This window comes from Pholis gunnellus (genome assembly GCF_910591455.1).
Source record: "Pholis gunnellus genome assembly, chromosome: 7".
In the NCBI taxonomy this organism is placed as follows: domain Eukaryota; kingdom Metazoa; phylum Chordata; class Actinopteri; order Perciformes; family Pholidae; genus Pholis; species Pholis gunnellus.
Window position 1 is genome coordinate 7,839,586 of NC_136533.1, and position 14,582 is coordinate 7,854,167.

General features: G+C 40.1%; 1 protein-coding gene across 1 annotated transcript in view; it reads left to right on the forward strand.

Annotated features, from left to right (window-relative positions):
- The window catches only part of nell2a (neural EGFL like 2a), a gene marked incomplete at both ends in the record, with an annotated part of 69,230 nt that overhangs the window by 13,225 nt on the left and 41,423 nt on the right, over positions 1-14,582 (forward strand). Inside the window, 7 exons of the mRNA XM_079163224.1 lie at positions 1,480-1,552; positions 2,638-2,720; positions 3,101-3,229; positions 4,931-5,033; positions 7,511-7,602; positions 9,155-9,260; positions 9,670-9,798. Coding sequence (XP_079019350.1) covers positions 1,480-1,552; positions 2,638-2,720; positions 3,101-3,229; positions 4,931-5,033; positions 7,511-7,602; positions 9,155-9,260; positions 9,670-9,798 — 715 coding nt within the window. The remainder of the gene's footprint in view (positions 1-1,479; positions 1,553-2,637; positions 2,721-3,100; positions 3,230-4,930; positions 5,034-7,510; positions 7,603-9,154; positions 9,261-9,669; positions 9,799-14,582) is intronic.

Consider the following 14,582-nt stretch of genomic DNA (forward strand, 5'->3'; position numbering starts at 1 on the left):
TGCAACAGAAGTGCTTCAGCTCTCACTGTGCCACTAGTTGTTTTTCACAAATTCACATTTCCGGTACAGATGGGAGAACCATCGAGGTGCCACATGTTACTGCAGTAAACGGAGTGTCGCCGACACAGAGGAATCACTCTGGAGAGTTCACAATGTCTCGCTTTTTTCAGTCGCCAGAAGGTGCAAAGCAAAGTCTAGCAACTGGTTGTTTTTATAGTAGTGCATTACAACACAGGCGGTCATTGGGTTTTTAAATTTTTAAAATTTTACATGTAATCCTGTATCTCCTGTTATGTATTCCTTATTGCAATTATCTCTTGTTATCAACCAAAAATATTTCTCTTTTCTTTTTGTAAAATGACGGATTCATCCTAAACTCAGGGGCGTAACAATATATTTATCCAATCAAACGTGATCTGAGGCAACAATGCCTTTCATATACTGTAAATCCACATTTGACCATTAGCTCGTAGATTATAGGATATCATAAGAAGTGGGTTTTTGGACGTCAGTTGGCCAAAACTTTGTTTCGGAAAAATGTACCTGAGATCTAATTTATTGTTTCGATTATTGACAGCTCCTTATCTCTGTCACTTTTAAGTGATCCAAGATTTTTAGGACGCTCCAACTGCCGTTTCGCTGTGAAACTACCTGTCCAGAAACAAAGGTAGTAACAGGTAGTAACTTAAGGTTTCATTACAAGTTTGACAGACACAACTCCAATCTGCTTCCATTTCAGCACGTTGCCGTAAAAAAGCAGCAAATCATTTCCGCAGGATTTTAGATTCATAGCTGGTAAATTGAAGTGGCAAGACAATTTAAAAAAACAATTTCTCCTAAGTTGCACGACTCCACTTCTGTAAGGGAAATAAATCCACTCAAAGAACAAACCGGCCCAGGTTTCCATGGCGACAGAGTATCCCTGTGCATATGTGTATAAGTGTGTGTGTGCGTTTCGGCCACAGGACGAAAGGCTATCAATTGAGTGTTATGAATCAAATTAAATCTGTATCTCCTGTTTATGCTTATCAGACGAGAGTGGAGGAAAACTACGAAAACTCCCACATCAGCCGCTCACTTAACTTCCTGTTGTTTTCCGGTTATGAGATGATTCATCCGAGCGACAACCGTGGAGTCATATTATCTCACAACTAACTTCTCTGTCTCCCACTCCCCAGAAAAATTCATTTGCACTAACTTTCGGATGTAAAGCTGTTTCACTGTGTTCTGTTTTATGATTGCAGCAGTTACCAAGGCTCTCATAAACAGGGTTGTTGGTTTTGTGTTTGCATTTTATTTTGGTTCCATCTTATCATCTTATCTGGAAAATGTACCACACTTCGACACCACTGGCCCTCGCGGTCCTTATCCACCTACTACACATTAACATGCTTCATTTTTATTTGTATTGCCTGCTTGCCTTATAAGTCGTCGTCGTTCCCCTTGATTGAAATGTTTGTTGTGTGTCTGTGTTTGCAGGGAGTGATGCAGGACGTGCAGATCCTGGTGATGCCACAGGGTTACATCTCACAGTGTCCAGATCTGAACAGAAGTGAGTGCAGCTTCCTCCTTCACACATTAAAGAGACCTTTCTGTGTCAGAGTGTTTAATTTAATTTAAATTACTTCTGGCAAGGCACTTGATTGCACTGATTTACTTTTTTTATGTTAATTCTTGAAAGGTTATACTCACAGGAGTAAAACTGCTTTAAAACAGCTCAGCAATTGAGAAACCGTTTTCCCTCGTTAATACTTAGGTTATTAAAATATTTAGCAAATAGTAAATCAATTAGGAAAACTGAGAATTCCCACAGTCTCTCCTGAGGAAGTGTGAAATGTGTTTTATTTGTTTTATGATAACTGGACAATATGGCAAAATGCAACTTAATGCAGCTTTGTTGTGTCCACAACTTGAAATTTGTCTGTATGAGGAACCCATCCCACTTATTTAGAAATTTAAATAATTTCCAATTAGTATATCAATTCATCAAAATCTTAGTTCAGCATAAATTTTAACATCAATGTGGTTATTTTTGACACACTGCAATGATCAAAGACTGTCTCCTAGTGCAGTGATACCCTTTTTCTCGGATGTTATGATGATACATCTTTGCAGTGGCACTATGTTCTTTGCCTATCTCACCATGATGGTTGTTGCAGCTCATGCTAACTATCCAGCTGTGCAGTTTGTTGCAGATGAACTGTTTCCCCGGCTCACAAGGAAGACACACAAACAGTTCATGCTTTGAAATTATTTACCGATTTTATGTCCCCACGCATCCAAAAGTTGTCAGAGGACACTGATTACTGCAGTTTACAGTATAATAAGTTACTCTTGAGAGAGAGGGACACCTCCAAAAAGATTTACAATAATAGAAAGGGATGAGAGAAAGTCCAGTGAGCTGCTGCTGATGCCCCATAAAGTAAGTAAATATGTAAATAAATACAAATATGGTAAAATTATACGGTCGTGCTGTAGACCATTTTTTATGCCAGGATTAGTTTTAAAGTTAATATTTAATACAAATTAAAAATAAAAATTAGTTACGTATGTCACAATTTCTTAAAAGTTTTACTTGCACACTTTTTTTCTGTCATTAAAACTGTGTACTAAATTATATTGTCTCTTGTATCTCAGCATGCCCAACCTGCAATGATTTCCACGGACTTGTGCAGAAAATCATGGAGCTGCAGGATATCCTCGCTAAAACGTCCAGCAAGGTAATGTAATGTGACATTTACCCCACAAATGTAGTATTATCTTAATAAAATTACAATAATTGCCATTTTCAATAAACTGTTACAATTCGAAATGCTATAGCATGAAATATCCACTTGGCAATGTGCTTCCAACATTAGCATTGATTGCAACAGGCGACATCTTAACATTAGACGTTGGCTATTGTTGAAGTCTTTTCTGTTCTGATGCAGAAACTGTGTGTCAATGGGGTTAATGGTGTCTAATGACTTTCTTTTGTGATGCCATTGGTTTGCCTTTGAAGCCCTGCTTTCTACATGTGAATATAGAGAAACAACGAGGCTGACTCTCATCTTCTTTCCTTCTTGCCTTTTGTTTTTTTTGGGGGGGATGGCGTGAGCAGCTGTCCAGGGCGGAGGAGAAGATGAATGGCCTGGATGGCTGCTATTGTGAGAGAACCTGCAGCGTCAAGGGGGTCGTCTACAGGGAGGACGAGGGCTGGACAGATGGCTGCAAGAACTGCACATGCACGGTGTGTGCGTGTGTGTGTGTGTGTGTGTGTTGATGTGTGTGTACACATGATACATGGGTGTCTATGTTAGAGTAATAAAGAGCAAGGGAGGGCATTCAATTGTAATTAAGTTTGTGTGTGTGTGTTTGTGCGTGTGCAAACATACTGAATCTGGAATGATGTGCCTGTCATACTTTATGTGATTGTGTGGCTGTTGCATGCCTACATACATGTTTACAGGCATGTGAGTGCGTCATAAAATATATAAATATGTGTGTGTTTGTCTGTGCGTGTGTGTGTTTGCTGTGCCTGAGAGAAAGGGAGAACATGCATTTTTCATCATGTCTGCAACACTGTGTAATGTTTTGTGTTGTGCGTGCACGCATCCGTTTTTATGTGTGTGTATTTCAGTATTTACAGTTTCGTGTTCATCGCTCCCATTGTAGGTCTTGGCTTTTGTTTCGCTCTCCTGTTCATCAAGTGTATGAAGGTGGGGGAGTGTGTGGGTGTGTTTTGGTAGTGTCGAGGTGCAGAGTGCAGGGGCCCCATTGTTGACGGCTTGTATTCTCATTATTTCCTTGCATTAGAGGCGGGTTGCCCCAGTTACCCGAGAAAAGATACTGTATTGAAAACCTCCACAGTACTCAGGATTAGACACATCAACAACAGTGCTTAGTAATGCTCAGCTCTCTCAAGGGTCTACTTTGTGTTACATAAAGTGTGAATAATTGCCAAAAAGAGAATTAGGAGCGATTGGAGATCCGGGGCTTGTACCACATTAGCGAACAGATTTCACTCCCTGTCAGTCTACTCAGCTTTGGAACATGAAACTCATTCACTGCTATTGAACTCCTCCAACCAGCCAATGAGGTGCCTTCGCGCACCACTACCCAACATGCAAAAAAATGGGAAATCACACATCTCTCAGTGCACCACACCTAATTGCTCTTGACAGATGATAATTATCATCAGGGATTTGTTCTGCCCACTCATCCAATGAAATTGCTTCATTCGCCAGGAACGTTGTGTTGCCATTCCTGGGCTGCAATTAAGGAATTAGATCGGATATGTTCCTTACCTTATGTGTGGCAATTAGCTGTGACCTTTAAAATTCAAAGGTCATGCATTAAGATGTTATCAATTATGTGGATGAGGTTTGTAGATGTTGCTGTCACAGAGCTTCCACCCGTGGAAGCAATGCTAATTAAAGGCACAACCGAGGGAAAAGGAGATAGCTTTGAAATATATTAGATTTACAGGTTGCTGTGGAAATCTACTGCAGCTTCACAACACATGGATTCTACTGTCTTAAAGAGTAGGCATCCTCCTCCAGCACATTTACAAAATGCAACAGAGTGGGGGATGACTGGGGGCCTGGTCACACCAGCATTTATTATGCTGAAATTTAAATTTTGAAAAAAAAAAGAAAATAAATTGCATTTTGGTTTAGAAATGGTGTCTCGTTTACACTGTGTGTACCTAGACTTTTCAACTGTAAAATGTCTAAGTTAGTCTGTACATAACATGATCACCACACTGTAATTACCACTTTTAAGGATCCCTAAAATAAAAAATACGTACATCTGTGAAAAAGACAACATCGGTACAAGTATCGTCAGATTTCATTCCTTGATATTGATATCTGCCTGCACATTATAGTATCAGCTGGCCTACAGAAGTCAATCTTTAAACAACGTGTTGTCTTTCTCTCTTTCTCACCAGAACGGCACGGTGCAATGTGAGGCCATCTCCTGCCCTCCCTCTCAGTGCCTGGCGGGCACAGCGCCTGCCTACATAAAGGGTGCCTGCTGCAAGGAGTGCCAGCGTGAGTGGAGTACCCTTAACCTCATCACCCTCCTACACTCATACAATCATGCACACACAACGGCAAAACAACCACCACCAGATTTAGAGCACACATCACGCCTCCACAAGGGCTGCTTGACAATTGACCAGGGCTCTGCTGTGTTGCTAAGCTACCTCCTAACATGCCTTTTGAGATGAGTCCATCCTTTTGAATATACATGGACCCAATCAATTATTCACTAGCTGGCTTCAAAACACAGATGGCGACCAGTCACACAGACACGAGCCAGTAAATCTGGGATCGCTGCATGTGATGTAAAGTAGTTCCCATTTATGGCAGACATGTTGAGGTTTTGAGAAAAGTGAAGATGACAGAAATGTTAAATGCCTGAAGTGACGCACACTGTTACTGGCAATAGTGTCCTCTTAAATGTCCGCTTTCTAACATTTGAGCTCTGATATGTTCTTGCTGGATAAATAATTCTGTTTCATCACATATCTACATGGAGGGTCTGTTTTTCTCCCACCAGATTCAGCAATGAACTCTTATTAGCCTGCTCGCCGCGGAAACTCTGCATCTCATATTCTCTCAATAAAAAAGGATTTCAGAGGATATTAGCTTTTCTCACCCCATCATTCTTCTGGTAATAACCGAAGTAAACTTAAGTAAATGTGACGTATTAGCTTATAAAAGGTGGAAAGACCTGTCTGTCAATGTATAGAACAAAAGGAATGAATTAGCGTAGTTCAATATTAATACGATTATTCTCCACTGTGAATTATAGAAGGCTACAGACCGTATGAATGATACTTTATGTTTGTATAATATTTCGTTGTGGATCTCACTCCACAGCTTGAGCAAGCTGACTTCACTTGAGAACTTTCTCACCACACACTCCCACACGCTGCTGCCGTCGCTCTCCTGCTTCTCTCGCAAAGCAAGTAACAGACAAGATTCAAGTCTTTATCGGCAAGAAACCGTTCGTCTCGGATTCTAATCAGCTTGCGTCAGCATCATTTCCACTGACCCATGGGTCATGGCTGCAACACTGGGGTTTTAAAGTAGGAATCCGAATCTGCCGCTGTGTTACACAAATGTAAACACGTAGCTGGTAATCCCCTTAAAGTCAACACCCCTGTGCTCACTTATCTCAACGAGGTAGACAAACACACAGCTAATTACGCATGCTCCGGCTTTGGAGACAAGAGTGCCGCGAGTTTCCCAACTACAAAGACATGATTCGCTCTCCAAATTAAAGCCTTATCTGGCAGCACAAGGTTTTCCAGGGAGGAGTTCTGAGTCTGTTTTTTTTTTGTTGGTAGTCTGTCAAGTAGAACATCAAATGGCTGTTTCAGAAGTCTTTCGCTTTCATGATACATTGCCTTGTGAAAGGGTCTGACCTGCGGTTGTCAATCATTTCTCTTCCTCATATCAGTCTGAATCTGTCTGACCTCAGCTCCTCATCAAACGCAGACTTTCTGCCCGCATGTGATTATTTTTCGCACCCCTCCTGCCCCAGAATAATATGAAACGGATTCTCCTCAGCGCCGCAGTGAGGGGCGCCTTCTCTCTCTTCATGTTAATTATTTCATCATGCTTAATTGGGTTTGATATGCTTGATTTGGTTTGACTCAATTTACCCAAGGAGTTAAACAAAGCTGTAAATAACAAGGACAGATTGTATCATACATGTAAAACAGCACTGTTAGATAAGATTCCTGGTGTTCCGCCAGAGTTCATGTCCACAACCAAGTGTAGGAGTGAAGATTTGTATAAATATGAATTTATTTGGGGGGGATAGTGGGATGAAAATGTATGCACAGAGAATCTGTTATTAGATAGCTTGAGAAAATATGAAATGAGAATTTATTATGAGTAGATTAACTAGGTAATAAATCAAAGTTATTTGCTTCTTTTGTTTTTGATTGTTTTGTAAATGAATACATTTACAAAGACCTTACTTTGGAATCTGGAAATATGAGGTATATATCATAATTTCTGTCATTTTATGGATAAAAGGGATTCATCTTTTCAATTTACCTTCCCCAAATCTACTCGAATGAAAGTAATCACACAGTTTGTAATGTTTTGAATGAAAACTAATAGATAGTTAAAGCTACGGTTGGTAATCTTCTTCAAAAACATTTTTGTTAGATTTGTTGAAATTGTCATTACAACCCGTCAGTAATCAATAATTCAAATGCCCTGGCTTTCTTTTTGTGCTACTCGCTACTTTCATTGTAAAGGATTTGACAACGCTGCACAGAGTTTTTAGTCGGACAGTTTTTAAAGTGTTGCTAGTTTCTCCAGCTAACCAAAACTAAACTCTAAACTGAGAATTGAGCTCACAAAATAAATCAAAATCAAAAACATCTTACATATTCATACAAAATATGGCTTTTATGTTGAGTATGATCTTGATGAAATGTGGCTTTATGTGTAAGTTTATTTTTGATATGTTTATTTGTGATTACGCTGATGATGTCTTCTACCAGCTGTCTGCTTGTTTGGTGGAAGAGAGCTCGTGGAGGGGGATCAGAAGGCTGTGCGGGACTCCTCTGGCAGGTGCCTGCTGTTTGAATGCAGGGTAAGTCATGTCAACACACACACACACACACACATACACACACACACATACAGTTAATAAAACACACACTTTTCACATACTTATTCAAAATGATTTTATCAATCCTCTGCAGGAAGAGACACCATAATAACTCATGTAACCAAGCACTTCAACTCTAATAATTTCCACGTAGCGCTGCATGACAGCTCACTAAATGCTCATTCCACAGCTACCATGGCGAGGCCTGAGAACATAAATCAAACCTCAATGAGCCAGAATGCAAGATTGTCCACTATATTGTATTGATCTGGCCTGTCAGCATTTTCTTTGTAATGTAACGAAATTGACCAAATCCCTCTAATTAAGTTTACATTTGTATAGGCCAGAGCAGTGCACCCGTCAATCACAGGATGCCACAGCCGTTCTTCAGTACCAATCATCAGACACCACAGCGGTCCCAAACGATATTCATTTCCCAATTATTCCAACTTATTTGCTTTTGTTTGCCTGATGCACCAGATGGGTGGGTCGCTCGCCTTCGGGAGTAATTCACTGGATGACATTATGCCTGGCAGGCCCAATCGATCACAGAAAAGTGATTTGAAGTTTTTAATCACCCAACTCTATTGTATCAACCAGCCCCTCCATGAATTCTGCAAGGCCCCATCAGAATCTGCAGTTTCAGACAGCTGTCTGGCTTGCTGGCCCACACCTGGCCCATCTGTAGTCCCAGTTAACTGACTTGCAGTCCCAGGCAGATCAAAGAAATGGGGACGGGGTGTGCTGTCAATCAGCCCACTGTTGCAGACTCCTGCAGGCTTCCCCTGACAGCTGCTTGTCACGCCTCTGATCTTCTGTCTGCCTGCTGGCTTCAGGGGGGGGTGCAAGTTTTGGGTAGTGGGTGGCAAGAAGTATACAGTACAGCTTGTTTGGAAAGTTGTTTGGGGACTTTTAGGGGAGGTTCTTTTCAGAATTTCAAGCAAGCACACTGTGTACGGTATGTACAAGTGGAGGTCGTGACCCTTGTACATAACTGTAGACAGATCCTGAAGTAAAATATTTGCCCACTACAAATAGCAATAGCTAGAAAAAACATTATTTGTCCAACTCTGGCTCGTGTTAATGACTCTAAATTAGCCTCAGTCAGAGGGACACGGATGAGATCATTAGAGAGACCTGCCAAAGGCATGCTGGGAAAAGGAACCCCCAATCAGGTTTTATACTCTGAATAAACACACATGCAGGGATAATCCACAAGATTGATTCAATGTTTGTATAATAAAGATGCATCCTGAATGCTGATGTGAAACATTGAGAATAACAGGAGAAGAGAAGAAGACCGCTTTTATTTCCCTTCAGAAGTAGTTTGGAAAAAAATTGCTATTGACCAACGAGTAATTGGTTTGTAATGAACACACAGGGGGGGGGGGGGGGGGACAGTGGGAGAGTGAAAGAGGAAACACAGTAGATGAATAATTACCTTCATAATTACATCCAGGTCCTTAGCAAAGGAAGGGGGGCAGAGTGGACCTAAGAAGTAGCTCACGAGGATTGTTTTCTCTGCCCATCACAGGACAGGAGCATGCGTCGCATGGTCCCCAGTGAGCCGTGTCCCGAACTCAACTGTGCTGAGTCGGAGCAGATCACCTTGAATGACAGATGCTGCAAAGTCTGCAGAGGTATGGACGAAACCTTCTCCTGTTCCACATTGCTTCTATGCCGCACCGCATTAATTTCATATGGGGGAACATGAGTATTTCAAGTTGTTATTTTCCCATTTTTAAAACAGCTTTGGAATTTACCAGCTAAAAAATGCAATAGTACAAATATTCTCAGGAAACGGACTAAAACGAGCTATTATGGATTTATTTCCCTTAAGAACATGATGTCAGATGTAACAGATGGAAATATAGCAAATTAGCTTAATTTTGCCCTAATATGACTTGGAAAGAAGCCACAGTATGGACTCTCAGAGAAAAGGTTGTGATACTATGACATAACCTTTCCACTGGCCCTGTATGCCTCCATCACTCCTCTCGTCTTCTCTCCTCTGGGTCTCAACCTTTCCCTCTGCGGGTCTCCCTGCAGGTCATGACTTCTGCTCAGAGGGCCACGGCTGCGTGGAGCACTCCGACTGTGTGAACCTGGAGGCGGGAGACTGCTGTGTTTGTAAGGATGGCTTCCGCCCACTGCGAGACGATAATGCCTACTGTGAAGGTATGACATGGCTTTGAATAACAACCTCTGACTTTTAGCAGACGTTTATTTGCCTTCCGAGAGTGGTTACAAGGTTGTTTTTTTGTGATTGTGCCTGGGCTCCATCAAAGGGGGCATGAGAGGAACCTGCTCTTTGCTTTTTGGGAGGACATAGATTTTTTTATTTATTTCAGTTTTATTTTATACACAGAAGAATTTACAGTTGTAATGTCACTCCGACTGCTTGGTTAAATCATAGCAGGAGTTATCTCAAGACACTTTTCATATAGAGCACGTCTAGACCGTACTCTTTTTACAGGAACCCAACATTCCCTCACGAGCAAGAAAAACACAGAGAGAAAACGTGGACAGCACCAGGCTCTGGGTGGGCGGCCATCTGCCTCAACCGGTTGGGTTGAGAGAGAGAGAGAGAGAGAGAGAGAGAGAGAGAGAGAGAGATTAGAGGGCACACATTTCTCAATCACAAAAGTATTACAGACAAATAAAAAGACATATTTTTCATAGAAATAACATGGTGGATAGTCTGAGTGTGGGGGTCAGGAAAGTGAATATACATTGACCTTGAACTCTTTATATGCGTCCTTTCATCCTTTAGATGTGCCCGTATAACCACCAACAACACCTTGCCCTCACCTTACTGCTGTGTTTCTTTTCTTCCCGCCAGGGTTATCCTAAAGTAAGCATAGTACGAGATGTGACGGCTTATTTTACACCTTTCAAAAGTGTTTTCTGCTTTTCATTTTTGGAACATTATAAAAGCTGCTTCCACAGACTTGTTTCAGGTCCAAGGTGGATAATCCAGCACAGTACATACAATTTGAGTTATGTTTATTTGTTCTTGCTGACCTGACACCGGAAAGAATTCCCTCGAAAAAAAAACGTTGTCACTTTAGTGCCATGTTTTTATATCTGAGTTGCTTTTGTTAGTTTGATTGAATTTGAACCGAAAAAAAAAAAAAAAATATATATATATAAATATATACTTGAATTGCAAAATAATGTAGCCATTTGCTAAATACCCATGAAAACACTTTGTTGAATTCATGCTTTTATCGCATAATCCTTTTGTGATGGGAGACTGTAATCCCCTCATTATTTGCATCCACAACACGCAATAACTGCTCTTCGTACTGCTTTTTTTTTTTTTAGAGACTAATGTTTGTCTTCTCAGTCAGTTGATCAATTTGTGATATAAAAACATGCTCAGGGGCTTTATGTATGCATGCATAGTGTCACTCTGCTGCAGTGATTATAGTCATGCCATCGACCATCAGTGAGGTCATTCATTACTGAATGCACACTAAGGCTCAGATGTCGCCACGTTGCACTTTTCTACGTAAAACGCAATGCGATTGATTATGTCAGCACATGCTCTCTTTTAAAAACAGACAAAGTTTTACTTGGTTGCCTGCTGAATGTCCCACATTAAAAGCATGCTCTATACCTCGTTGAACTTGGCCATCTCATGTTGATGGTGAAGCTATAAAAAACCCTGCACAAGAGTTCAAACAGTCACTCACCGCTTCGGCTGAATTCCTCTTCTCACGTCTTGACTGAATTTTACCAGATGCATCGTTAAAAAGTGATGACTTTATCATCTCCAATGCTATCCTGCAGTAAAATATGAAGTAAACATCATGTCATAACTGCACCTCAGGTATTAATGAGCAGACATGACATCAAAGGTGTTCAGAATCTTCTGCGTATGACAGCTGCCTTGTCAATATACAGTCTTTCTTGATCTTCCCTCTGTATTGTGTGTGCGCAGTTTCAGAGGATCTGTTTCTGAGTACATGCCGCTGCCTTTTTTTTTTTTTTAATCTACAGTCGACACACACCCTGTAATATATGTTCTGTCACCTCCGTCAAGATGAGTGTCAATAGAGCCTCAGAGCTTTTTGTTACTGTATCCAGGGTGCTAAATGAAAGTGTAGTAGTTCACAGCTTTTGCAGATCTTACATTCATTTACAGATATGAGCAGTTGTCCAGGTATTAGACAGTCTCAGGGAGTCTACATAATTGAAGATATCTGTTTTGAATTAATGGTAAATTGTGCTGTTGGTTGTAGGCTTTGTTCAAATGGCAAATACTGGCCCCATCCACCATCCACGTGTTAAACCATGATCTCTTTGAAAAGAGTCAGACAGTGGTGGAAAGTAATTAACATTTACTCAAGGTCGGTGCTTAAGTACAACTCTGGGGCACTTGTAGGTTTTATTTCTATTTCACATTAATTAAATGTATCTTACTATGTATAGTATGCAGTACACCACTGCATTCCAGATATTCAGATGTCCTTTTTTTCTAATTCCTTTGCAGATTAAGATTTTACATACAAAACATCTGTTACTAAATATGATGCTTTGCCAAAATATGTAGTTAAAATTAGCTGCACTTCAACTTGAAAATGCTGCTTGTATGTTAATACATCGGTCACAATAATACCAGATATCCGTACTGTCTGAGTGAGCAAAACCTTGCCTGTATTAAATAGTTTATAGGGTCAATATTAGTACATTTGTTTATGCTTTTTTCACAAGAGCAGCTTTTCATATGTATTCAACATTTTGTTTTTTCCCCCTATTAGGGCCTTTGCATATTACGCAATATTATAGGAACAATTATGTAATTTTGAACCTAAGGCAACTAAAATATTTATAAATGTTGTTCATTCTAATACAATCAATGTGATAAACTCTGTATAAAAATGTTGTTAAAGTACGTATATATTGGCAAGTGAAACATTTGAGCAAACTCAAATTATAAGCACATAAGCACATTTATAAGACCTAATGCATTTGTAAGGCTTTATACAACTCATTATAAATAAAGTACTAAAGTACATATCTCAACCCCCCAAACATTGGAAGGCATGCTACAAACAATACATGTGTTCAGTATTAATCTAATTATATAAGCAAGATAACGGTCTTACTCTAAACACAGTTTCCTGTTTCCTTCACAATATAGTTGGGCTCTACACAAATTTAATAAGGTATTGAGGAAAAAAACTAAAAGTATTCTTATTCAGAAAATACATTGCAATGATGTAGACCTGAAAATCTGCCAAATGTCTGTTAAATATCCCTATTATTAGTATTAAAACTTACTTCAACACTACATGGGAGCTTATAACAAGTATCTTTGGGTGGCCGGTCGTCCTGACACATCACCAGGGAGAGGATATGAAAAAGAGATGATTTCCAGGGAAGGCACTTTCCCCGTTTTGAACGACAGCAGTCTATTTTTGTATGATAACCGCTAATAAGCTGCCAGTCAGCAAGGTCTATCATATCAATGCATAGTCTAGGGATGTTTAGGAATTTAAAAATCCTCTAGAACTTGCCCACCCAGATGCTACCGTTTTTGAGACCATGTGCTATAATGACAATCAATCTGGGGCCACCCTGCATGAATACTAGCTTTTGATCCTCAAGAACATTTTGCTGATTAATACTTCTACAATTGCAGGTATCTTTTTTTGTAATGTAGTTTAGTTGTTTACCTTGCATTGTTGCTGCTTTTACTTTAAAGCTGCACTAATCAATGTTTTTATATTAACAATGGATCAAGTGTGTAATGTGAAAGGTGTCGAATCATCCATTTAATTTAAGTGGGAGAAAGATGAAACATGAAGATAAATATCTGACTCTTAATTGGTCTTAAACCATAGCTACATTTTTGTTCCACTCACACATTGACGTTGTTTTGCCAAGAAATTATCCTGAAAGCAATAAGAAAATATTCTAATAGTATTTTTTGCAGCTCGGTTGCTTTTTTTATTTTCTTTTATCAACGTTATCACATGTGCAATATCCAAGGATATTGAAGTGGTTCATTGTGTTGGAAATAAGCAACCCATCCCATTACCTGTGTGAAGCTATACAAGCAGACGGACTTGTGCCTCCAACATCAACAAAATTGAAAAGTGAAATTGAATGGCAGTGTTTGTATCAGACGCTGCTCAGAGAAACCTGAAATTGACTCAATTTGTTGATGGGGTTCTCTTAAAAGCAATTGATTTTATGTGTTTCTCTGTAACTTACTATATGATTATGTGTGTGTGTGTGTGTGTGTCCTGTGTTGAAAATGAAAGAAATGTCTGGCCAAAACATCGAGGATACTGTGGTTCGATGAGAGAATGTCTTCATATAATAGATACACTATTTCGTGGCTGCAAGGAGATGTACAGAAAGATGAGTGATATCGGCTGCTTTCAATTCTAGATGAGTTTCAATATAGCGGTGCCTGTGAGACGAGATGAGAAGTCCAACTTAGAGGCAATTTTGTGTGTTGAACACAGCAGAGAGATCATAAAGCAGAAAGAACGAAGCCCACAAGTACAGAGGTTTTTATGTGCGCACATTTCTTTCTTCTCATCCAAAGTAAAGACAAACATCACAAAAAGCAGAGACAGATACTAGCTCTTTAAAACAATCCTAGGTCAGAGATGGGCTCAAAATAGCCGATGAGATCACTTCTGTGTAAATTTTTCATAGAAGCAGCAGTAGGGAAAACTCAGGGGGATACTAGCCCTGCCTTGGTGCAAGTCTCTGTGTGTATGTGTGCAGGTGCCTGTCTGTGTGTGTGTGCGTTTGAGTGCTTAGTTCTCCAACAGGAAAAAAGAGCCCAGTTATTATTCCATCCTCTCCTCCTCACGGTGCCGTCAGACTGGAGGCCTATTTTGCTACATGCATGCGTGTGTTTAGGACAGAATTAGACAGAGGGCCGAGCAGTGGAGAAGTGACAGACTGTGTGATTGTCTCTAAATTGAACAATCAGT